The sequence below is a fragment of the Piliocolobus tephrosceles genome, chromosome 16, assembly GCF_002776525.5.
Source record: "Piliocolobus tephrosceles isolate RC106 chromosome 16, ASM277652v3, whole genome shotgun sequence".
Lineage (NCBI taxonomy): Eukaryota > Metazoa > Chordata > Mammalia > Primates > Cercopithecidae > Piliocolobus > Piliocolobus tephrosceles.
The window spans coordinates 15,476,540-15,500,787 of NC_045449.1; the positions used below are offsets into that span (position 1 = coordinate 15,476,540).

The 24,248-nt window shown below is 43.6% G+C and overlaps 2 protein-coding genes across 8 annotated transcripts in view; both read right to left on the reverse strand.

The window, feature by feature from the left end:
* LOC111523473 (Golgi apparatus membrane protein TVP23 homolog B) overlaps window positions 1–11,738 on the reverse strand; it is a 59,237-nt gene extending 47,499 nt beyond the window's left edge. For 3 of the 5 annotated variants that reach the window (XM_023188076.2, XM_023188078.2, XM_023188077.2), the window contains exons 1-3: window positions 11,420–11,738; window positions 3,646–3,728; window positions 2,042–2,186 (exon numbers count right to left, since the gene is read on the reverse strand). In XM_023188076.2, the coding sequence (XP_023043844.1) occupies window positions 2,042–2,186; window positions 3,646–3,728; window positions 11,420–11,431 (240 nt within the window). In that variant the 5' untranslated portion in view covers window positions 11,432–11,738. The remainder of the gene's footprint in view (window positions 1–2,041; window positions 2,187–3,645; window positions 3,729–11,419) is intronic. The other 2 variants (XM_023188080.1, XM_023188081.1) reach the window with 2 other exon arrangements.
* Window positions 11,739–13,396: 1,658 nt separating this feature from the next.
* CDRT1 (CMT1A duplicated region transcript 1) overlaps window positions 13,397–24,248 on the reverse strand; it is a 42,870-nt gene continuing 32,018 nt past the window's right edge. The window contains exons 11-14 of one of the 3 annotated variants that reach the window (XM_023188071.2): window positions 22,171–22,329; window positions 19,597–19,868; window positions 17,169–17,225; window positions 13,397–14,261 (exon numbers count right to left, since the gene is read on the reverse strand). In XM_023188071.2, the coding sequence (XP_023043839.1) occupies window positions 13,444–14,261; window positions 17,169–17,225; window positions 19,597–19,868; window positions 22,171–22,329 (1,306 nt within the window). In that variant the 3' untranslated portion in view covers window positions 13,397–13,443. The remainder of the gene's footprint in view (window positions 14,262–17,168; window positions 17,226–19,596; window positions 19,869–22,170; window positions 22,330–24,248) is intronic. The other 2 variants (XM_023188072.2, XM_023188073.2) reach the window with 2 other exon arrangements.

Here is a 24,248-nt window from a genome sequence, read left to right on the forward strand (position 1 = left end):
AACTTTCTTAAAACATTATGAGATATTTTTGTGTGTGATTTTTTTTTTTTTAAGCTCATCACCTAATGTTAGTGTATTTTATGTGTGGCCCGAGACAATTCTTTCTTCCACTGTGGCCCAGGGAAACCAAAAGATTGGACACCTAGGGGTTTAGATAAAGATTGCTTTTTTGTTTTTTTAGTAAGTACATTGAGATTTATAACAATTATGACACATCTCTATTTTAACTGTTTCAGAACCCTGCTTATCCGAAGTTCACTTAATAACTTCCCTATTCTTGACTTAATTTTGCTTCATATCTCCATTGTTTGGCTATCTATAATTTTGCCAAGGATAAAAGGGTGCCATTTTTTAAGCCCTTGTTTAAAAACAAAAACAAACAAACAAACAAAACAAAACCTTATCAGAAAATAAACTATTTTGATCACATTTTTTAAAACTCTAAACCCAGAAAAATTTTAAGAGTTTGGACATTACCAGGAAGAACTGACTGGAAAGCATATTCTATTTGGCTGAACAGAAATTTTATGAACAACAAAAAGAAACGCATATCAAAACTGTGAGTAGGTATGTACTAAATACTTTAGAGCATAAAGTAATAGAAGAAATTCAAAGAAATGCAAGCCAAAGAAGAGTGGACAAAAGAAAAACCTAAAGAAAACAGACCTTTGAAATCTTCCTTCTCGGCATTATGTGGCCTATGGAAACTGGCCATCACCAAGCCAACCACTTCTGATATCTATAAGAATTAAAAGATGGCCAGGCGCGGTGTTTCACTTCACGCCTGTAATCCCAGCACTTTGGGAGGCCAAGGCGGGCAGATCCACTGAGGTCAGAAGTTCGAGACCAGCCTGACCAACATGGTGAAACCCAGTCTCTATTAAAAATACAAAAAAATTAGCCAGGCATGGTGGTGCATGCCTGTAATCCCAGCTACTCGGGAGGCTGAGGCAGGAGAATCACTTGAACCCAGGAGGCAGAGGTTGCTGTGAGTGAGCCAAGATCATGCCATTGCACTCCAGCCTGGGCAACAAGAGTGAAACTCCATCTCAAAAAAAATAAAACAAGAATTAAAAGATCTAAAAATGGATACATTGGTGGGTATGAATAGGGTTGTAACATCTTACTGGTCTTTGAATCAGTATATGTCTCTGAAACTCCAAAATTAGCCTTTGATTTTTTTTCTCCACTATTTTACTATGAATATTTTCAAACACACAGAGTTAAATTTTACAGTGAATATCCAAATATCATCTAGAGTCCATATTTAATATTTTATTATGCTTACTTGATTATCTATTTATCCATGTACCTATCTATCCATCCATCCATCTCTCTAATCATTGCTCTTGAGTTTAAAACCATTTCTTACACTCCTTTCTATCCCCTACAGCAGGGTGTCTCAACCTTGGCACAACTGACATTTTGGGTAATTCTTTGTTGCAGGGGGGCTGTCCTGCATGTTAGGATATTTAGCAGCATATCTGCCCTCTATCCACTAGATGTCAATAGCACACTCCTCCAACCTCCAGTCATGACAACCAAAAATGTCTTTGGACACTGACAAATATTCAGTGGGTGGCAAGCTTGTCTCTGGTTGAGAAACACTGCCCTAAAGCATCCATAGGAGTTTCTGCAAAAGGCAGGTATTTTTTAAGTATTGGTGGACAACCTACACTGAGGCCTTATCTAGAAATTACATATAGCACACCTACAGGTAAGCCTGAAGCAAAACCCATGGTATGGATTAGAAGCAACATTGGAGGGTCTATGGCTGCTAGTCACATTTGTTTACTTGACTTTAAAGCTCATGTAGGTTAGAATATGGCACAGAAAAATCAGCAGCACAGTAACCTACATGTCTCATCTTGTCAAAGGGAAAAACTGAAAAAAAACTACATGCAATTTGATATATCTAGCACTTTAACACAGACAAGGTTTGAAGTAACAAAAGATTAATTCTAACGCAAAATGTTCTCATTATTTTATACATCATTTTCATATTAAATATAATTTTCAAATAAAAACAATCAAAAATTACCTTCACTGCCCAAAAGTCACACGACAATAACAAGATAATTGTCACCATACAGGTAATAAAGCTGCTGCTGAGCAACTCACAGAGAAGGTAGACGACGATTGCACTGACTCGAAAGAATAAGTGGAAAAATGATGCTACTGGATGTCTGAAAACCAAAACACAATATGCAATTACATTTTACTACAGGTACTAGCAAATGTAGAGAAAAAATGTTTTAGACATGGTGTAACTGTGAAGAGTTTTGTCAAAATAAAAGAGATGACTTTAGGAGGAAGCAAACGTCCTAGCTCTCTTTTTCTTAAGTCCCACTATTTGACTAGGCCCTGTTGTCACAGAAAATACACTATGCACAGATGACTTTAACACTTCATTGAATATAAACTTTCACAAAATATGTAATAAAGAACTTTACCTCGCTTGGAGAAATAAGGAAACTGTATCTTAGAATCTGAATCATATTTTCAAACCATGCCAGAAGAATTCCTTAGCCCTCAGAAATCACTTCAGAAATTAAGACAGTTATCAGGTAGGTTGTTTCTTGTTTTGTTTCTTTTCTTTTTTTTTTTTTTTTTGAGATGGAGTCACGCTCTGTCGCCCAGGATGGAGTGTGGTGGCACGATCTCGCCTCACTGCAAACTGCCTCCCAGGTTCACACCATTCTCCTGCCTCAGCCTCCTGAGTAGCTGGGACTACAGGCGCCCGCCACCACGCCCGGCTAATTTTCTGTATTTTTTTTTAGTAGAGAGGGGGTTTCACCGTGTTAGTCAGGATAGTCTCAATGTTTTGACCTCATGATTCGCCCGCCTCGGCCTCCCAAAGCGCTGGGATTACAGGCGTGAGCCACTGCACCCAGCCTGTTTCTTGTTTTTTAACACCTTTTTTGAGATATAATTCACATATCACACAATTTACTTACTTAAGGTAAACAATCTAATGGTTTGTAATGGTTTGTAGTACATTCACAGAGTTGTACAACCACCACTCCAATCAATTTTACAACTTTTCATTACCCCAGACAGAATATTTGTACCCACTGGCAGTCATTCCCCATTTACCTTCAAACCCCTCAGTATCTAGCAACAGCTAATCTATCTTCTGTCTCTACAGATTTGCCTATTCTGGACTTTTCACACAAATGAAATCACACAATATGTGGTCTTTTGTGACTGGCATGAAAGATGAAAGAAAAGTGAAAAACAGCATTTTAGCAGGGTTCAGGTAGAATTTGCTTTCAGTAAGTGAATTTCTTTAGAGAGAATTAAATTTAGAATAGAAATGTCACGTGATTTTGAAACGTGCACAATAAATCAAAATGTAACTATCTATAGAAACTACATGAAGAAATGGTACATTCTTGGAAAACAGCAAAGAATTAAAACACAGGTGTTGAAATAACTGGATTTGCTAATTTTAAAACTCAGTATTAAGTAAAATTCCATATGCCAATTATTCGCAGGAAAATCTAATATGTCATCTTGGTCTTACACTAAATACTGCATGTTGTCAAACCAGCAACATGCAGTATTCACAAGCACAGCGAAACAATGACATACATACAGAACAGCACTGGACACTAACACAGCTCATGCAACTTCTCCTCCTACCTGATTTTGGATTTTCTTGGTCTATTAGTCGTCTCCTCTTCTGCGTCAAACAGGGAAACATCTTCAGTGTCATCATTACTATCCTAGCAGGAAAAATAAATGGTCAAGAAGCAAAAGGATATTCAGTGTTTACACAGTCACTGCATGCAAAACTGCATACTCATCAAAATAGAAGATAAAATAATGTGGTTACAGCATCAGGAATTCAAAACCTAGGAAAAGGACACATGCAGATCCTCCATCCCACCCTCCTCAAATCATCTGGCAAAAACCCCAGGTAATAATACAAGTCTCAGCTGCTCCATTCCTGCCCGTAGGCTGCACTTTCTGAGAAAACTCTGGGGTGCAGGTGATGCTACTACAAACTTAACACCTATCCTCACCTGTTCTCTCCCAAGTCACAGGGCAAACCGAGGCTACTGGGGATAATCTCAAGGTTTCTGGCTCCTTCACAAAATCATCTGACTGCATCCTTAGTTCCATGATCCCTTCTCACAACTCCTTCTCTTCTTATCCAAGGCTAAACCAATTATTTGTGCTCAGAATAACTTCTTTTCATACCTCCTCGGGGACTTGTTTCATCATTTTCTCCTTTATTTACATTTTCTTCTACCTTCAAGTCTATCTATTGGATCTTTCTTTTCAAGTCTATCTATTGGATCTTTCTTTTTTGTTGTTGTTGTTGTTGAAATGGAGTTTTGCTCATCACCCAGGCTGGAGTGCAATGGCATGATCTTGGCTCACTGCAACCTCCGCCTCCTGGGTTCAAACGATTCTCCAGACTCAGCCTCCCAAGTTGCTGGGATTACAGGTGAGAGCCATCACGCCCAGCTAATTTTTGTATTTTTAGTTAAGATGGGATTTCGCGATGTTGGCCAGGCTGGTCTTGAACTCCTGACCTCAGGTGATCTGCCCGCCTCGGCCTCCCAAAGTGCTGGGATTACAGGCATGAGCCACCGAGCCCGGCCTCTACTGAATCTTTCTAATCAGCATATGCATATAAACTTCTTCAAGGCCACTTATTAGGCAAAAAAGATTTTAAGAACCCTGATCCTGAATCTCCCCTTCAATCCTCTACCTTCCCAAAGCATTGCTTCCTTTTACAACCTTAGCCTTTTTTTTTTTTTTTTTTTTTTTTTTTTGAGATGGAGTCTTGCTCTGTCGCTCAGGCTGGAGTGCAGTGGCACGGCCTCAGCTCACTGCAACCTCCGCCTCCTCGGTTCAAGCGATTCTCCTGCCTCACCCTCCCAAGTAGCTGGGACTACAGGCATGTGCCACCAAGCCCGGCTAATTTTTTGCATGTTTTTAGTAGAGACAGGCTTTCACTGTGTTAGCCAGGATGGTCTCGATTTTATGACCTTGTGATCCACCCACCTTGGCCTCCCAAAGTCCTTGGATTACAGGCATGAGCCACCATGTCCAGCCCCATAACCTTAGGCTTCTAAGAGTGGTTCACACCTCAATTCACTGCAATTCCCCCCAACGACAACGAACCTGTTCCTGTTCCTCTCCTAGTGCCACTGAACAGCCTCCCTGCCTTTACCCCTCTCTATTCCAGCCTCTCCTCTACATTACCCAGAGCAATTCTCCCAATATGGAAATCATACCATGTCACTCTACTGCTCAAATTTTTCAATGGCATCCCTACAAGTATAGGATAAAATTTAACTCCTTCACATAAAGCATAGAAGATCACGGAATCTAATGCCCCATATTTGCTTCTGACACTGTCTTCATTGAGCACTGTTGAGCACTGAAGCAATACTGTTAACTACCTAGTCTCTAAGAAACACTGCAATCTCTCTCCCATCTCCTGCCTTTCACATGTTGTCTCAGAAAACTCTTCCATTCCCCATGCCCTGCTCACTGCCAGGCAAATACCAAATCATCCTTCAAGTTTTTTAGCTCAAATACTGAAATGGCTGAAAACCTGTCTCTGAAAACCCCATGTTCCTACAGCACTTGGACAAATCTCCATTTGAACAATTATCTCGGAGTATTCTTGTTGCAAGTCTACACACTCCTACCTCCATATATAAACTGCTGGAAGACCTGGAGGACAAGGTCTTTGTGTGTGTGTGTGTGTGAAACAGTCTTGCTCTGTCGCCCAGGCTGGAGTACACTGGTATGGTCTCGGCTTACTGCAACCTCCACCTCCTGGGTTTAAGTGATTCTAGTGCCTCAGCCTCCTCAGTAGTTGGGATTACAGGAGTGTATCTCAGCTAATTAGCCTGGCTAATTTTTGTATTTTTAGTAGAAACAGAGTCTCAACATGTTAGCCAGGCTGGTTTCAAACTCCTGATCTCGAGTGATCCGCCCACCTCACCCTCCCAAAGTGCTAGGATTATAGGTGTGAGCCACCATGCCCAACCAGGACTGTCTTTGCATTGTAATAAATCCTCGTGTCTAGCAGAGCATTCAGCCAAGTGGTACAATATTTGTTGAAGGCATGAGTAAATAAGCAAAGGAGGCTATAATATACAGCTGACTGTGATCAGGGCTGAGAAATCTAAGTACAAATGGGAGCTGGGGAAGGAAGCAAATCTACTACAGGGCACTGGAGAAGTTTTCTGGAGGAGAGTTTATCAGCTGGGCCCTGATAGTCCGCATAGGCCTCCCTAGACTAGGTATATTTTGAAAGACACAGGTGGGAATACAGGAAGTTTGTCTAAGAAATGGCCAAGTAGCCCATGCAGTAAGTGATGGATGGGAGAAGCTCCTATTGAGCTAAGGCTGAAAAGGTAAAATGGATTCAGATCTATGAGACTAGTGGTTCTCAACCTTCGCTACAATTAGAATGCTCTTTTTATTTAAAAAAAAAAAAAAAAAAAAAAGGCTGATAATTGGGTCCAGCCCTCAGTCGTTCAGATATAATTGCTTTGATCACAATGTAGAGCCAAGATTGAGATCCACCGTATGATGTTATGAATAAAAAGCTGAGGCCTTCTGCTCTTGATCCCAACAGTCTAATCGCCATCCAGCAGCCAGGGAGACTTTTTCACATCAAATCATATCATTCTCCTACTGAAACCCCTCAGCACTATGACTAAAAAACAGACTCCCTATCATGATCTATCATGATCAGGTACCTGCCAATCTCCAAGACCTTATCTCAGGCCACTCACCCTTCATGAACTGTGGCAGGCCCTCCTCACCCCTGCCAAAGCTGTTTAGGTTCTAATCCCTGGAACCTGTGAATATGTCAATTTACTTGGCAAAAAGAGTTTCACAAATGGGATTAAGTTAAGGATCTTGAGGTCAAGAGATTACCCTGGATTACCCAGGCTGGCCGATGATGTGATCGCAATGGTCCTTACAAGAGAAACAAAGGAGGGTCAGTCAGAGAAGGTGATGAAACAAGCAAAGTAGAGATCAGAGACAGAGATTCAAATACGCTGTGCTGATGGCATTAAGATGGGGAAGGGATCCCAGGTGTTTAGAAGCTGAAACAGGCAAGGAAACTCATTCTCCAGAACCCCTACCCACACCTTGATGTTTAATCCCTGGAGCCTCATTCTGGACTTTTGACCACCAGAACTTTACAACAGTAAATAGGAATTTGCTGCTGCAGTACCAATAGGAAATTTATACAGTACCTAAGCTCCTGCCAGACTGGCTTTTTTTTTTTTTTCTTTTCGAGACAGGCTCTGGCTCTCGCCCAGGCTGGAGTGCAGTGGAGCAATCAGGGGTCACTACTGCAGGCTCTACATCTCAGCCTCCTGAGTACTGCAAGCCACCATACCTAATATTTTAATTTCTTGCAGAAACAGGGTCTCGCTGTGTTGCCCAGGCTAGTCTCAAACTCCCGGGCTCAAGCAATTCTCCTGCCTTGGCCTCCCAAAGTTCTAGGATTAGAGGCATGAGCCACCACGTCCAGGCTGGCCTTCTTTTCAGTTCCTTAAACACGCCAAACTTAGGCCCCATCAGGTTCTTTTGCACTTATGGTTCATATTACCTAGAACACTTCTCTTACCCTGCTCTTTGAAAGACTGATTTCTTCTCATTTATTCAGCAAATACTGAGTGCCTACCAAGTGCCAGGTACTGCTGTAAGTGGTACAGATTAAAAAAAAAAAAGACAAATAGCTTTGCACTCTTGGAGTTACATTTACTAATGTACATTTACTAAGATGGGGAAGACACAAAAGATTCCGGGGCAAAATCAGCAGTTTGATTTTGGACATTTTAAGATGCTAGTATTTTTAAAACCAAAAAGCATTGAGAGGGAGATCCACTGGAGTGTTCTAACTGTAAGACTGCATGTTCTGACTCACCTGTTAAATAGAGAATTCTGGCTACTGTAGTAAAAATCTTGAGGGGGAGGGGAGAGGAAGGAGGGACAAAGGCACGAAGCTAGGAGACTGGTTAGAAAACTACTTCAATCACGAGGCCAAGAAGTAATGGATGAAGTGGAGGTGATGAAAAATAAATGCCAAATACATTTTAAGGTAGAGCTGACAGGATTTGCTGATAGGTTGACTGGAGAGGTGGAAGAAGGGTAAATAAAAGGAATCAAGGAAGATTCCAAAGTTTTTGTCCTGAACAACTAAAAAGATAAAGATGGCTAAGACAGATTCTTGGCATTCCAATAATTAGAGATCACAAAGATAAGAAGGAACAGGCAGTGGGGACTGAAACAGAAGTACCAAGGAACATGAGGTGAGCCAGGAGGGGGTAGTGTCCTGGAAACCAAACGAAGTGCCTCCAGGAGGAGGATCCATCATCTGTGTCAAATGCTGCTCACAAGTAAGATGAAAACCAAAAAGTGACCACTGTATTTTTTCTTCTTCTTCTCTTTTTGAGAAGGAGTCTCACTCTGTCGCCAGGCTGGAGTGCAGTGGCGTGATCTTGGCTCACTGCAACCTCCACCTCCCAGGTTCAAGCAATTCTCCTGCCTCAGCCTCCTCAGTAGCTGAGACTACAGGCAAGGGCCACCACGCCCAGCTAATTTTTGTATTTCTAGTAGAGACGGGGTTTCACCATGTTGGCCAGGATAGTCTCAATCTCTTGACCTCATGATCCGCCCACTCCGGCCTCCCAAAGTGCTGGGATTACAGGCAGGAGCCACCGCGGCCAGCCACTGTATTTTTAACAGGTCATAGGGGACCTCAGTTCCAGTATGGTTGGGAGAGGAGAAGAAAGGCTGACTAGAATGAATACAAGAGAGAATGGAAGAATTAAAAGACAAGTATATATGATACAAGTCTTTAAAGGAAAAAGAATGAGGTGACAAGTCAAAGAGCATATGGTGTCAAGTTTTCATTTTTTAAGGTAAGAGAAATTAAAACATGTTTATATGTTGATGTGAACAAACGTTTAAAAGGATTAAAAAATTGACGATGCAAGAAAGAGAATTACTGAAACAATGCCTTCCAGTAAGCAAGAGGAGATGGAAACCAGGACACAGTAGACAGGAAGACCTAAGAATGGAGCACGGACAGTCCAATTATCACACAAGAACATGACACCATGAGTAAACATGCAAATAAATAGGCAGCTAGTGTGAAAACTGTCTCCCGATGGCTTCCATTTTCAGTGAAACAAGCAACATTACCAGATGAGAGAGCGTAAGAGAAGAAATGTTGAAGATTTGAGTTTTAATAGTTGCCTAAGGTGAGAGGGTGACGGGGCTATAGAAATGGAAAATGACCACCTGGCAGCACTAAGGGCTCGACTGAGGTTCGCGTCACAAACTTACCAAGTGGGAACAGCCGGCTGGGCCTTGCTCTCACCTATAATCCCAGCACTTTGGAAGGCCGAGGTGGGTGGATAACCTGAGGTCAGGAGTTCAAGACCAGCCTGGTTAACATGGTGGAACCCCATCTCTACTAAAAATACAAAAATTAGCTGGGCATGGTGGTGTGCGCCTGTAATCCCAGCTACTCTGGAGGGTGAGACAGAAGAATCGCTTGAAGCCGGGAGGCGGAGGTTGCAGTGAGCCGAGATCGTGCCATTGCACTCCAGCCTGGGCAACAAGAGTGAAACTCCGTCTCATAAATGAATAAATATATACATAAATAGTGGGAACAGTCGGCATGGTTGTGTTTCTCCAGCCTCATCCGGCCTGGGTGCCAGGTTCAGATGTCAGAAGCATGTGAGCCTGAACAACTCCATCTTCAATAGCAGCTGGGTAAAATGAGGCTGAAACCTACTAGGCTGCATTCGCAGACAGGGCATTCTAAGTCAAAGGATGAGATACGAGGTTGGCACAAAATACAGGCCATAAAGACCTTGCTGAAAAAACAGGTTGCAATAAAGAAGCCAGCCAAAACCCACCAAGACCAAGACGGCCACGAGAGTGACCACTGGTCGTCCCCACTACTACACTCCCATCAGCGCCATGCCAATTTACAAATGCCACGGCAACATCAGGAAGTTACTATGTTCTAAAAAGGGGAGGAATGAATAATCCACCCCTTGTTAACCATATCACTAAGAAATAACCATAAATATGGGCCACCAGCGGCCCTCCAGGCTGCTCTATGGAGTAGCCATTCCTTTACTTTCTTAATAAACTTGCTTTCACTTTGCCACTTTGCACTGCAGACTCACCCTGAATTCCTTCTTGCCTGATCCAAGAACGTTTTTGGGACAGAGTCTGTCGCCAAGCTGGAATGCAGTGGAGGTTGACTGCAACCTCTGCCTCCCCAGTTCCAGCGATTCTCCTGCCTCAGCCTCCGAGTAGCTGGGACTACAGGGATGCACCACCACGCCCAACTAATTTTTGTATTTTTAGTGCAGACAGGGTTTCACCATGTTGGCTAGGATGGTCTCAACCTCTTGACCTCATGATCCACCCACCTCGTCCTCCCAAAGTGCTGGGATTACAGGCGTGAGTCACCGCGCCCAGCCAAGGACCCTCTTTTGGGGTCTGGATCATGACGCCTTTCCTGTAACATAGCTGAATTTAACCATTATTAGATTTTCTCCACTCAAGGCATCTCCTCATAAGCAGTCTTTTCTGACCACAAATCTTCGTTGTCCTATCCTCAGACACTTGCTATTTCATCACCCTGCCTTTGCAATTATCTGAAAATATCTTTGGTTACATAATGTATCATGTCTCCCTACCCCACTCCCATCTCCTAGAACCCACTTCTCTAACCCGAAAATACGGGGCAAAAAACTTGTCTGTACTGGTCACAGCCCTATCCCTGGGCCTACAACCATGTCTGAGTCATAGTAATCCCTCAATAAATTATGTGTGAGCCGAAAGAAAAAAACACGTAAGACAATCTAAGTGACTATAAACACTAGCTTTTTTCTAAAAAGAAGAGATTATTAAATTAATCTTACTAGTCTCCGGTTGCCAACACGTGGACTACAATTTAAGAGCACAAAAGAGAGAATCACCAACATTAGTTTGGGAACAGCAATTTGAAAGCGAGGCTCTGGCGGTGTCCCCGATTCCTACAAGATCACACCGCAGCCATGGGGGTCAGGGATCTAAGACGCCCGCAGGCCGCTACTCTGCACCTCCACCTCCGCACTAAGGGCTGAGGAAAGAGAGACCCCCGTTCGGGCTGGTCAACAACGGGCGTCTCCACAGCCGCAAGCAGTACCTGCTCGGCGCCGCACGAGTCACGCCTCCTCCAGAGGCCTCAGAACCCCCAGCTACCCTCCTCAGACAACTACCCACAGCCTTCCACTCCCGACCGCCCCGCTCCTCCTCGAGTTCGAGTAGCGGGCGCAGGAAAGGCGGACTCCAGTCCCAAGGAAGCTGCAGAGCCCGTCCCAGGAGCCGCCATCCTCCCTGCGCGCCCTCAGCCCCTCACCTGCTGCAACATGGCGGCCCTACGCCAGCCCTACTTCCGGGAGCCACGTCAGCGCAGCAGCGTACGGGTCCGGGTCGGAACTGACGCGACTCGTCATCAAAGGCCAGGAGGGACCACTGTAGGAGCCTCAGTCCCGCTTCACTTCCGCTTTGAGGGAGCAACGCCGGAGGAGTAACTCCGGGGGCGGAGCGAGCGGGGGCGGAGCTGCTGTGTGGGGTGGGGCGAGAAGCGCGGACACGGCGGAGGCGGAGCCTGGAGCAGGAGCGAAAACCGGCTGGGAAAGGCATTGGGACCACAGTGGGCTCTTAAGTGGAAAGCTTCTTGGTCTGTTTTGAGGAAATGTTTGCTGTCCATCCAGTGCCAATTCTGAAGTCGTTCCCGCCAGCGTCGCTACCCGGAATGCAGGAGGTCGGGGTTTTAGTCTCTAATTTAATTTTCTTTGAATATTTTACAAAGACATACTCCTGTACAGTATTACTTTTGTACTTTAAATTGTAGAAACAACTTTTTAAAATATGTGCTTGCGAAGAAGTAAAACGTTAAGAAAAACAAGGCAGGAGGACTCTAGAGTAAGTAATGGACGGCATTATTATGGGAGGTATAACCTTAGACGCCAGGAAACTAAGGAATAGGAGTTGAGACCTTGCACCCTGGAGCTTGGACGCCTGGGTCTTCTATTGCCAATCATATCACCAACCTTTATGTGCTTCTTTCGTCAGTCGTAAAGTGGGGATGATAATGGTTTCCTTACTAGTAAATGGGAGTCGTTATTCTTATTACTATTTTAAGTCCAGCAGCTCATGTGTGATCTTGCCTGACCAAAGGATGTGAAATTGAGGGGCGTTAAGTCATTTTTGAAACGGTGATGATGACAGTATCCTATCTGTCCGGCCTAGTCAGACTGCTGTTGTTGGCATAGTGATATTTGCACGTTTCCTTGATTGAAGGGATTTTCTCTATTAAAATAACAAATTTTACGTGGCTGTTTGCCAGTGCCATTTAAAACCTAATATTCTAATAATGAAAGGGGAAAAAACACACACGCGTTTCTCAAAGGCGAGAAAGTTCGGCAGCACAATCGCAGTCGTGCCCTTGGAGATGAAAAGCTGACAAATTTGGGGCCTGTACATCCAGCCTGCCCATGGCAGGTTTTCAGTGGTCCACTCAGTGCTGTGGAGTTTTGTGGTGTTTTTGTTTTTTAAGGCATTCTGTTTTAATTCATTACCGTCTTTTAATTTTTAATAGCTAGTTTTTAAAGCTAATTTTGTATTTTTAGTAGAAACGAGGTTTCACCACGATGGTCAGGCTAGTCTCGAACTCCTGACCACAGGTGATCCACCCGCCTCAGACTCCCAAAGTGCTGGGATTCCAGGCGTGAGCCACCGCGCGTGGCCAAGGCTTGAACTTTCTGATGGGCCATAGCTCTTGTAGTGGGCTGCAGTCTTCTAAATTACCTGGTCCCTGATACCATAGTCCAAAGGTTTAAGCAGAAACCTCAATGCCCTTGATGGTACTGGCCCTCTTTGTACAAAGGATATTATGCTAATTCTTTTCCTTAGATGTGGTCAAATGCAACAGGTCAACCCCATTAAGGGCTTCCCCTTTTAAATTCTTAATGGGTTTCATCAGGCTTCTATGCAAAAATACCAGAAAACTCCAATGCATTACCCTGATATAATCCCATAACTTTAGCTGGAAGAACTAATAGCACTAAATTGATAGTGATGAATGGTATCTAATTTCCAATGATCGTCTCCCCATCCCCCATCAACGAAACTGGGCTTTCCTAATGCTCACTAAATTTTTTTTCAGTGGGAGTACAGATGCTAATCTCACCCAACCTCCTTCTGTTTTCTTATTTTGATGATATCAGATATTTGGCTCAGAGGAAGATAATTGGGAGTTCCCACATTACTTACCAGGAAAAAACAGTCAAAAAAAAAAAGAAAAAAAAAAGAAAAAGGCCAAATAGCAACATCCACTCGGCTGTTTATTGTAAAACATTGTAATTTCCCAAGGCTGGTTCAGATAAATACATTTTGTCCAAGTTCAGGGGCTGCTGTTTTCCCTTGCTTCATGAAATTATCAATAGGCAGGCCTTTGATTTTCCTGATCCATGCAGCTCTGCTGGCTTTTCCTGGATCAACCACTCCAGTGGACTCCCTGGCCTGATATTCCTCCATCTTGGCTTCCTGGTGCTCTTTCTCCTCCTTCACGGTCAACAGCACGAACTCAGTGTTCACTCTAAGGGGATCAAGGGCTGTGTAGGTGCGAGGCCGTTCTTTGTTAAGAGACAGGGTGGCTGTGCCCACTTGTGGAGCTAGCATGCGGTTTGGTTTAATGACCTGCATACTGGTCAGGGGACTGCACACTGCCCTTTCAATTGAACTGGTCACTTGGTCTCCAACCTTTAAGCTGCCAGAGAACCTGGAGCGGATAATCATGGGCTGCGGCAAGGTGGACTGGACTCTGGGACTGTGCAAAGAGATCTTCAAGTTGGGCTGCAGTTTCTGGATTTCAAGGGGAATACTGGTTTGTTTCATATCTATAGGAGGATTGCTCAGTCTCAACCGATCAACTGCATGTTGGATTGATTTTCCTTTGAAATTCAAGACCTTCCTTGGGTATGAAATTGAAGGTCCCCAGACATCAATAATTTCTGTTCGGGGCCTACAGGGATAGGCGAATTTCCCGGAATTATGGGCTTGCTGCAGGGCGCTGACAGTCAGGAGGAATTGGTCAGGTGACATAGGAATTTTCCAGGACTTTTTCTTTGGGTGATTGAGCAGTTTTTCAGGAGTTTCCAATTGTCCTTGTTTTTGTGCTTTCTCCACATCATCTGCTTCTTCAAAAAAGGAAAATGAAAAAAAATCATCATTCTGTGAAAAATATGAAGTACCTATGCATTAAGTACTTGGGCATTCAAACTTCAAAGCACATTGAGGTCTTTGTTGCCCAACAGATATGCCATCATACAGGCAGGCATCCTCAGTCGTATTAGAAATGCTGATACTAGAAACGATTTAATAAAACTAGTTTTAAATAAAATGCTAGTATTGAGTAAAGTGTATATTAGCCTCTAAGTGTGCATATTTTGAAGGCAACATGTGATTTCGATGCACCACTTATTTTTGAAAATGTGAAGCTGGGGCCGGGAGCAGTGGCTCACACCTGTAATCCCAGCACTTTGGGAGGCCGAGGCAGGCGGATCACGAGGTCAGGAGATCCAGACCATCCTGGCTAACACGGTGAAACCCCCTCTCTACTAAAAATACAAAAAAGTAGCCAGGTGTGGCGACATGCGCCTGTAGTCCCAACTACTCAGGAGGCTGAGGCAGGAGAATAGCGTGAACCCAGGAGGCAGAGCTTGCGGTAAGCCGAGATTGTGCACTCCAGCCTGGGTGACAGAGCAAGACTCCGTCTCAAAAAAAAAAAAAAAGAAAATGTGAAGTTGGGAATGACCTTCACATCTCATTTATGATTCACACAAAGCAGATCTTAATAAATTTATAGTAGCATAACTGTATTTTTCAACAATAATTATATTGCAAAATTTGATCTTTACCTTATTAATCAAATTTGACTCCAAATAATCTTCAATGTTGCCCAAAATAAAACCTGTCTTCAGGCCAGGTGCGATGGCTCACGCCTGTAATCCCAGCACTTTGGGAGGCCTAGGTGGGTAGATCACCTGAGGTCGGGAGTTGGAGACTAACCAACATGGAAAAACCCTGTCTGTACTAAAAATACAAAAAAATTAGCCGGGTGTGGTGGCAGGCACCTGTAATCCCAGCTACTCAGGAGAATCGCTTGAACTCAGGAGGCAGAGGTTGCAGCGAGGCAAGATGACGCCACTCCACTGCAGCCTGGGCAACAGAGTGAGACTCCATCTCAAAAAAAAAAAAAAAGGTGAAATCAAGATGTCAAAATCTTCCCTATTCTCCTTGCAAACTCAAAAAGAGAATTTTTCTCCTTTTATAAAAAAAGGAATTATGATGAGCTCATTGTTTGTTCATTTGTCTTTTTTCAAATGATAATGTATTGTGGATCTCTTTCCAAGTTAGTATATACAAATCCTCATCATACAACGTTTAGCCATATATCATATTCCATACAATAGATTTTTCATTACTTAGCCATTGCTAAGGACATTTAGTTTGTTAATGATAAAACTAGAAGAAAATGCAGACACCATTTTTATTTATACAAGGAAGTACAAAATGCCAGCTGACTCCCAGAGTTGGCACAGATGCAGTGGGGTCTCCCATGCATTGCTTGTGGGAGTGTAAATTAGTATAATATTTTTCAGGACAACTTTGGCAATATCTTTCTAGTTTTTGAATGCACTTATCCTTTGGCTTAGCAATTTCACTTGTAGGACTTTACCCTTCAGGTATACCTGTACCTGTACACTGACATAGGTTTGTACAAGGATGCCCATTGTTAGCGCAGCCCTCATAAAACAATTGTTTTCCCCTCACCTTGAAACCAGTCTCTGCACAGAGTTTGTTCCAAAGAAACACTATTATACTTGTCAAAAATATTTGAAAGACATTTTAAATTTTTATCTATGTCCTTAAAAAATAACAAAGGGACATCCCAGTCATGAGTCATGATGTCCAGAAACTTTTTTTTTTTTTTTAGATGGAGTCTTGGTCTGTCACCCAGACCGGAGTTGCAGTGGCACGATCTCGGCTCACTGCAACCCCCACCCCTCTCTGGTTGAAGCAATTCCCCTGCCCCAGCCTCCCAGGTAGCTGGGATTACAGGCACGTGCCACCACACCCGGCTAATTTTTTTATACTTTTAGTAGAGATGGGGTTTCACCATATTGGCCAGACTGGTCTCGACCTCCTCACCTCAGGCAATCCACCCACCTCAGCCTCCTAAAGTGCTGGGATTACAGGTGTGAGCCACCACGCCTGGCCACTTTTTTTTTTTTAAGAGACTAGGTGTCACTCTCACCCAGTGGTGCAATCATAGCTCACTGTAACGTCAAACTCCTGGGCTCAAAGGATCCTCCTGCCTTAGCTTCCTGAGTAGCTAGGAGGTGTGTGCTACCATATCTGGCCAATTTTTTAAATTGTTTGTAGAGATAAGGGTCTCGCTAAGTGGCCCAGGCTGGTCTCCAACTCCTGGCCTCAAGGAATCCTCCCGCCTTGGCCTCCCAAAGCACTGGAATTACACGCATGAGCCACTATGCCCATCCCAGCAACACTTCTTAAAAGGCACATCCCTATCTCTCTCTCTCCCTTATCTCCTTATCTCACATATGTAGCACCTGCCCTCAATCTCTCTCGTTCCTAATAAAGTCTCTTAAAATGCTCTCTGAAACCAGCCTCAACTGTCTGTTCTCTCTTTTATTGTGCCCATTTCTCAGCTTGATGACATAACAGTTCAAGAAGTGAGGAAGCTGGCAGGGAACACAGGCGGGCTGTCAGCCAAAAACTGGAAAATAGTTCTCCCTCTGTGGCCTCAAGTCAGAAAAGGGACAATTAAGGAAAACCAGTCACTCTTGGGAGAAGCCAGGCATTGTATTCATTCCAGATTCTTAAAGATAAGCAAAGGTAGTGGCCTGCTGGAAAACAATAGGAAATTAGAGAGAGAGAGAGAGTTTGGATCTTGCCACTAATTCAGAATTAAGTATCACTGTTTGTCTTATCTCCTGCTATGGATTTTGCTTCCAAATTATCTTGCCCACCATCCATGCCACTTGTTCCCTTATGAACAGAATAAACTCTCTTTTTACCATCTCTTCGGGGTGATTTTGACTTTCCTTGACTTTGAAGTTCCTCTATTAACACTGCTAAACTGAGATAGAGGAAGAAGCTGTAGTCATTATATACTTCAATTAGGGCATAAAATAATATAATCAATCATAATGGGGGCTGAAAATTGGACTGATTTTTATACAAAATATCGCTATCTTGTTTCTTATGGGTACATTATTATACATAATTATGGAGTACATGTGATATTGTGATACATGCATAAAATGTGTAATGATCAGATCAAGATAATTAGGATATCTGTCATCTTAAACATTTATCATCTCTTTGTGTTGGGAACATTCCAAATCTTCTCCTCTAGCTATTTTGAAATATACAATACATTATTGGTTTTTTGTTTGTTTGTTTTTAAGATGCAGTTTTGCTCCTGTTGCCCAGGCTGGAGGGCAGTGGCGCGATCTTGGTCACTGCAACCTCCACTTCCCGGGTTCACGCGATTCTCCTGCCTCCACTTCCCGAGTAAGGCTGGAATTACAGGCATGCGCCACCATGCCCAGCTAATTTTTTTGTATTTTTAGTAGAGACGGGGTTTCTCCATGTTGATCAGGCTGCTCTCAAACTCCCGACCTCAGGTGATCCACCTGCCTCAGCCTCCCAAAGTGCTGGGATTACAGGCGTGAGTCACCGCACCCGGCTATACATTATTGATAATTGTAGTCATCCCACTGTGCAACCAAACACTGGAACTTACATCTCTTCCGTCTAACTGTATTTTTCTACCAAACACCATATTGTTTATTGTCCTATGAAACCAAGTAGTTACCTGGAGTCTGTGAAAAGTAAAGAGAGTGTAACAGCCTTCTAAATTGACTGTGTGACAGGGAAAAGTGAAGCCCTGGAAACTGAGTCACATAGCACAGCTGTTTTCCTGCTCCTCTTAACCAGACCCCCTATTCTTCATTGAAACCGAGACTAAATGATGTGGAGATAGACACTCTTGTGATTGTCACCTCTTTACAGCAGAATGTTAAGCAACTCCCCTTGTAATTGTCACCTCTTTACAGCAGAATGCTAAGCAACCATTAGAGGTCATCAATAGTAGCCAATCTAGTCTTACATCTGTATGGTAGCCTTTGTATGGAAAATTGAATTCTGTTCAGCACCTCTGTTTTTGTCTGTTTAAAGGATGTTCACTTTTCCCCACTCCAGGAGCACTGGTCCACTAGTCTTTGGTGTCCCTGTGTCCCTGGATGCTGCCCTCAAACTTTGCACTTGGGTAAACTCTTTTAGCTAGATCCTGAATCTTTTGATTACTTTAGGTTGGCAAGTCTAAGGCCTAGATCACATCCTGACTCCCCCTCCGACCCACTTTTCCTACTGTTAAGCATCAGCTAACACTCTCAGTTCCCTCCTCTCAAGAGATAGCTGACTATTTGTACTGTGATATGTTGGGGGTGATTTGTAGTTTTCTCTATAGATCTGTGGATCCAGTTTCACCTGCCAAATATAGGGCTGGTATAAGGAAGGAGTCTTGCTACTCTAACCCACACATAATTTATTCTTTGGATGTCTTATAAGTGGCATTGGCCATGCCTGCACCCCCACCTACATACACACACACAAACGCATACACACCTGCTTTATACGTGAGATTTTTCCAGCTACAAACATTATCTCTCAGATCTAAAAACAATACATTCTGCATAGATCATTTTTCTGCTAATAACAACTTCTGTCTCTGTCTTGAAGAAATAGTTATGTAATATATGTTTTAAACTGGGGGTTTGGGGGTATTGGTTGCTCGCTTTTTGTTTCAGCGGTAAATATTAAAGCTAGTCTTATCTACTGTGCAAAGATTCTTATAAGTTTGAAAATCTTGCTCTTGCAGGCCAGGTGCGGTGGCCCACACCTGTAATCCCAGCACTTTGGGAGGCTGAGGCAGGAGGATCACCTGAGGTTGGGAGTTTGAGACCAGCCTGATCAATGTGGAGAAACCCCGTCTCTACTAAAAAAAAATACAAAATTAGCCAGTCGTGGTGGCTCATGCCTGTAATCCCAGCTACCCAGGAGGCTGATGCAGGAGAATCGCTTGAACCTGGGAGGCGGAGGTTGCGGTGAGCTGAGATTGTGCCGTTGCACTCCAGCCTGGGCAACAGGAGCAAAACTCTGTCAAAAAAAAAAAAAAAGGAAGGAAGGAAGGACTGACTAGATCGACTAGATCTTGCAAACCAGAAGGTTCCCATTAACTGGGTGATAAATTGTTTGGAGGGTCAGAGAGAATGGCTCCTACCTTTCTGGCTTCCTGGAGGGTTAGCATATATATCCTCAGGAAACCATTGGCCAAAATATTCCATAAAGGAACCAGTCCTCCCCTGCTCCCACCACCCCGACCAAACCCGATCTGCTCTGTGGGTTATCACTGAACTTGCTGATATTTCCGTTCTTTACCTGAAGAGAACTTGGCCGGCTTCAGGAGTACTCGGGACTTGGGAGGTTTGCTCGGTAGGAGCTCTTGGATCACAGTTTGTTTACTGGATACAGATTCTCTCGGGCTGTGAACCTGCATATTAGACTTAGAGAGAATTTCCATGAGGCTATTTTCTTCTTTTTCCTCCTCTTTCTCCTTATTCTTCTTTTGTTTCGTTTTTTCCATGGCATACTGCCACTTTATGTGTTCAAACTGGAACATGAGAACGTTGCTTTCTGTGTTGACCACCATCCTGGAACCGAAACAACAGGGTTGTCCACAAAAGGAGTGTGGAGGCCACCGAAAGATGCACTGCAATTACCATCCCACCTGGTCTTTAGACCAAGGGAACAGTGCCCAGGTAATGAACAAACAGACTAGTAGTGTAGGCGGCTGGAGGGTGGAGAGTGGTGAAAGTTACCAGGCCATGCAACGGGAGTCATTAGCTTTGTCACTCTTTTCTTTAAAAAATAAACGTGATTGGGGCACATATGTTCCAATTGTTTCACTTCTCAAGTTAAAATGCTTTCTTATTTTTTTCTTTTTTTTTTATTTTGAGAGGGAGTCTCGCTTTGTCGCCCAGGCTGGAGTGCAGTGGCATGATCTCAGCTCACTGCAGCCTCCGCCTCCTGGGTTCAAGCAATTCTGGTGCTTCAACTCCTGACTAGCTGGGACTACAGGCACGCCCCACCACGCCCAGCTCATTTTGTGTTTTTAGTAGAGACAGGGTTTCGCCATGTTGCCCAGGCTGGTCTCAAACTCCAGGACTCAATGATCCACCCGCCTCGGCCTCCCAAAGTGCTGGAATTACAGGCATGAGCTACTGCACCTGGCCTCAAGTTAAAATGCTTTTAAATGAATTTCTGTTCCTGGAGTGAGTGCCAAGTACCTAGGGTGCCAAGAAGGTACTCTGCACACATGTCTTGAAATTCACTTTGTTTGTTTGTTTGTTTGTTTGTTTCAAGCACAGCTTCCAAACTCAATATTACTATTGCTGCTGGGAATGAGGAAAGTTCTCTAATGGGGAGGACTCCTGTCCTTCACAGACCCTCCACACAGACACCACACACTCCATGCTGTCACTCCAGGATCTCTGCACACACTCTAGATGTAGACAGAACATCTGTACTTTATAAAGTGAGATGATTTCTAACTTCTCTAATCCCCACTTCTATGCTCCGTAGACAAAGAGCTCCAGAGCTTGCCCTCCCTGTCCCCTGCCTGTCCCTCCGTAGCACTGCCTTCCCAACCCACCAGTTTTACAAGCAAGCAGCTTTCCCCTTTCTGTGCTCTTCCCTTAACTGTAAACAAGAAATGAAAACACTCTGGCAGGTTTCTTTCTGCTCCAAAAGCTGCAGTGTTAAGACCTTAACCAACAGCATAAACTCTCTCGAAAAGTAACTTGTTTTGGCTGGAACTGCTGGAATGGAATGCGGGGTGTCATGCCAATAAGAAATCCCTTTTAGACTCAAGCCGAAAGGAAAACACCTTTGTTTGGATGCTATGAGTGCAAACCCGTCAGAGCTTTTTTTTTTTTTAAACAGCATGACTGAAAAGTGTTCATTCATTGAGGCTCATCACCAGGCTGCCCTCTTTAAGATGGTAAATAATACTAATGAAGTTTCACTAAAAGGAAGGCAATATGGTTCAGGGACATTAAGTGATGCCTCAAGTGAGCTTGAAGTAGAATTTACAGGTTAGTTCTATTTGGTTTTTTTCATATAATAGCACCCTGAATCTATGCATATATAAAGCACAGTACTGTATACAATGCAGTCAGTCATGGTACTGGTTTTGTAAGCTCACCAGCTCAGCTCCCCCTCACTGTACCCCCTGCTGCTGTCAACCCCCAGGCTCCTATATGCCTCTTTGCATTAGAAGTGAGGCATCAAAGATAGCTAGCTGATAGAGCTCTCAGACAGCCAAAGGCATGATCAAAGAGCAAGTAGGGGCTGCACGTTGGTAGAACTGTGGTCCTTACAGAAGCGTTATGTTGCACCCACTGCAATTCCCACAAATACCCAGGATGAATTAAGAGTCAAAATAAGCCGGGCATGGTGGCTCACAGCTGTAATCCCAGAGCTTTGGGAGGCCGTGGAGGGTGGATCACGAGGTCGGGAGTTCAAGATCAGCCTGGTCAAGATGGTGAAACCCCATCTCTACTAAAAATACTAAAAATTAGCTGGGCATATTGGTGGGTGCCTGTAATCCCAGCTACTTGGCAGACTGAGGCAGAGAATTGCTTGAACCCGGGAGGCGGAGATTGCAGTGAGCCGAGATTGCACCACTGCACTCCAGCCTGTGCAACAGAGTGAAACTATGTCTCAAAAAAAAAAAAAAAAAAGTCAAAATGAACCATGATTGCTTCCTAATTACTAAGTTTTGTGCAAAGCCCTGTTAGTCCCAACAACAAGACTGTTGCTCCACCCAGCCAAAATTGTAGAGAGTCACTGCACACTGTCTTCTCCTGACAGCAAATCCAGGGCTGGTATCCCAAGGGAGGAAAAAAATCAAACAGAATCGTCACAGTTCTGACCTCCGCACATATCACCCACCTGTTGCCCTGAATAAAGAAGGATAGCACAGGGTCGCCTCTGCCATTGGCTTTTATCACCTTCATACAGTTCCCGTTGAGGAAATTGTAAATTCTGATCTTGCCATCTGCGCAGGCGCTGATGACCCGGAGGAAGACAAGGGACACGTGGAGCACCTCCCTGGAAGGGAATAGAGCAGCAGGCAGTACCCATCCTCTCGTAAAATGCCTGGGTTTGTTAGTAGGTTGGGGGTATTTTGTGTGTGATTGGGAGGCAGTGGTCATAACTGGCCTTGAAATGGTGTTTGCTGTGATTTTTTTGGTTTTTGTTTTTTTTTTTTGAGATGGAGTTTCACTCTTGTTGCCTAGGCTGGAGTGCAATAGTGCGATCTTGGCTCACTGCAATCTCCGCCTACCAGGTACAAGTGATTCTCCTGTCTCAGCCTCCCAAGTAGCTCAGATTACAGGCATGCACCACCACGCCTGGCTAATTTTTTTGTATTTAGTAGAGACAGGGTTTCACCATGTTAGGCTGGTCACGAAATCCTGACCTCAGGTGATCCACCCACCTCGGCCTCCCAAAGTGCTGAGATTACAGGCGTGCACCACCGCACCCAGTATGTTGTCATTTTATAATTGTGGAACTAAACCATGAGCTACTCTGAAGACATACCTCTTTCCATTCTGCAGCTACTTTCCCTGCAATTAGGTCACAGGGCCACAGATGACAAAACAAAAGGGCTGACGTCACAATCTTTTTTTTTAATCTAACATATAGATGACCATGTTTGTCTCTTGCAATTTGATTCCTAGCTTTTACTTATACAATAGTCATGCTGAGAATTATTTAATGTTTTGATTCCTTTTAAAATAGTATTATTGGCTGGGTGCGGTGGCTCATGCCTGTAATCCCAGCACTTTGGGAGGCCAAGGCAGACGAATCACGAGGTCAGGAGATCAAGACCATCCTGGCTAACACGGTGAAACCCCATCTCTACTAAAAATACAAAAAATTAGCCGGGCGTGGTGGCGGGCGCCTGTAGTCCCAGCTAGTCAGGAGGCTGAGGCAGGAGAATGGTGTGAACCCAGGAGGCGGAGCTTGCAGTGAGCTGAGATCGAGCCACTGCACTCCAGCCTGGATGATAGAGCAAGACTCTGACTCCGTCTCAAAAAAATAATAATAATACTATTATCATATTAAAAAAGAAAAAACAGGAAGGAAAATGATTATCATTATATAAAGCAAATACTTTACATTTGAGCAGTTTTGTTTTTATCTTAAATTGGTGACTTTCATTCTTTCAGTGAAATATCCTTAAGGAAAATTGTATCCAGGGATGAAATTTAGGAATGTCCTTTTTTGATGGCCAATAGGAAAAGGGAGGGGGGACCAGGAGAAGATCTAGACAGATTCCTCCAATAAAATCTTTTCTAGAACCTTTCTGGGTTCCAATTAGACTCCAGATATGTGGAGTATTCAATTCTAAGAAGTATAATTTCCCTATTCCTGTTATTGACACCAAAAAGTTGAATTTGATACCACCAATTTGTTAGATTCTATATGCAAAGCAAGTCCATCAATTCCTGCCAGCTCTACCCATCCAAGGCCATTCATGGCCTAGTTCATGTGCTACCTTCTCCAAAAAGCCATCTCTTATCTTATTTCCGTCCTACATCTCCCCCCATCACACAGGTACACAAATTTCAAGTATACTTTCAGATTCTCTTGGGCACAACTCATATCATTGCATGCTTATCACCTAGCACAGCACTCAGCCCATAGTAGGTCCTTAATATATATTTGTTGAAAAAGTGACTGTCTGCTCATGTTTTCAGAGTATGGTCATTGCTATAATGTGTTAAAAGAATGATGTCCACCCTATGCCATTCGGCCTCAGACTTGGTCAGATCCCAGGATCAGATGAAGACTTTTCAAGGCCCCAACCATTAACCAAACAGAAATAACAAAGACCTCAAAAGGCAGGAGCATGATCAGCATACTCAAAGGACAGCAAGGAGGCAAATATGATGTGAACCCCTGATTATGTGAGATAGATAGATAGATAGATAGATAGATAGATAGATAGATAGATAGATAGA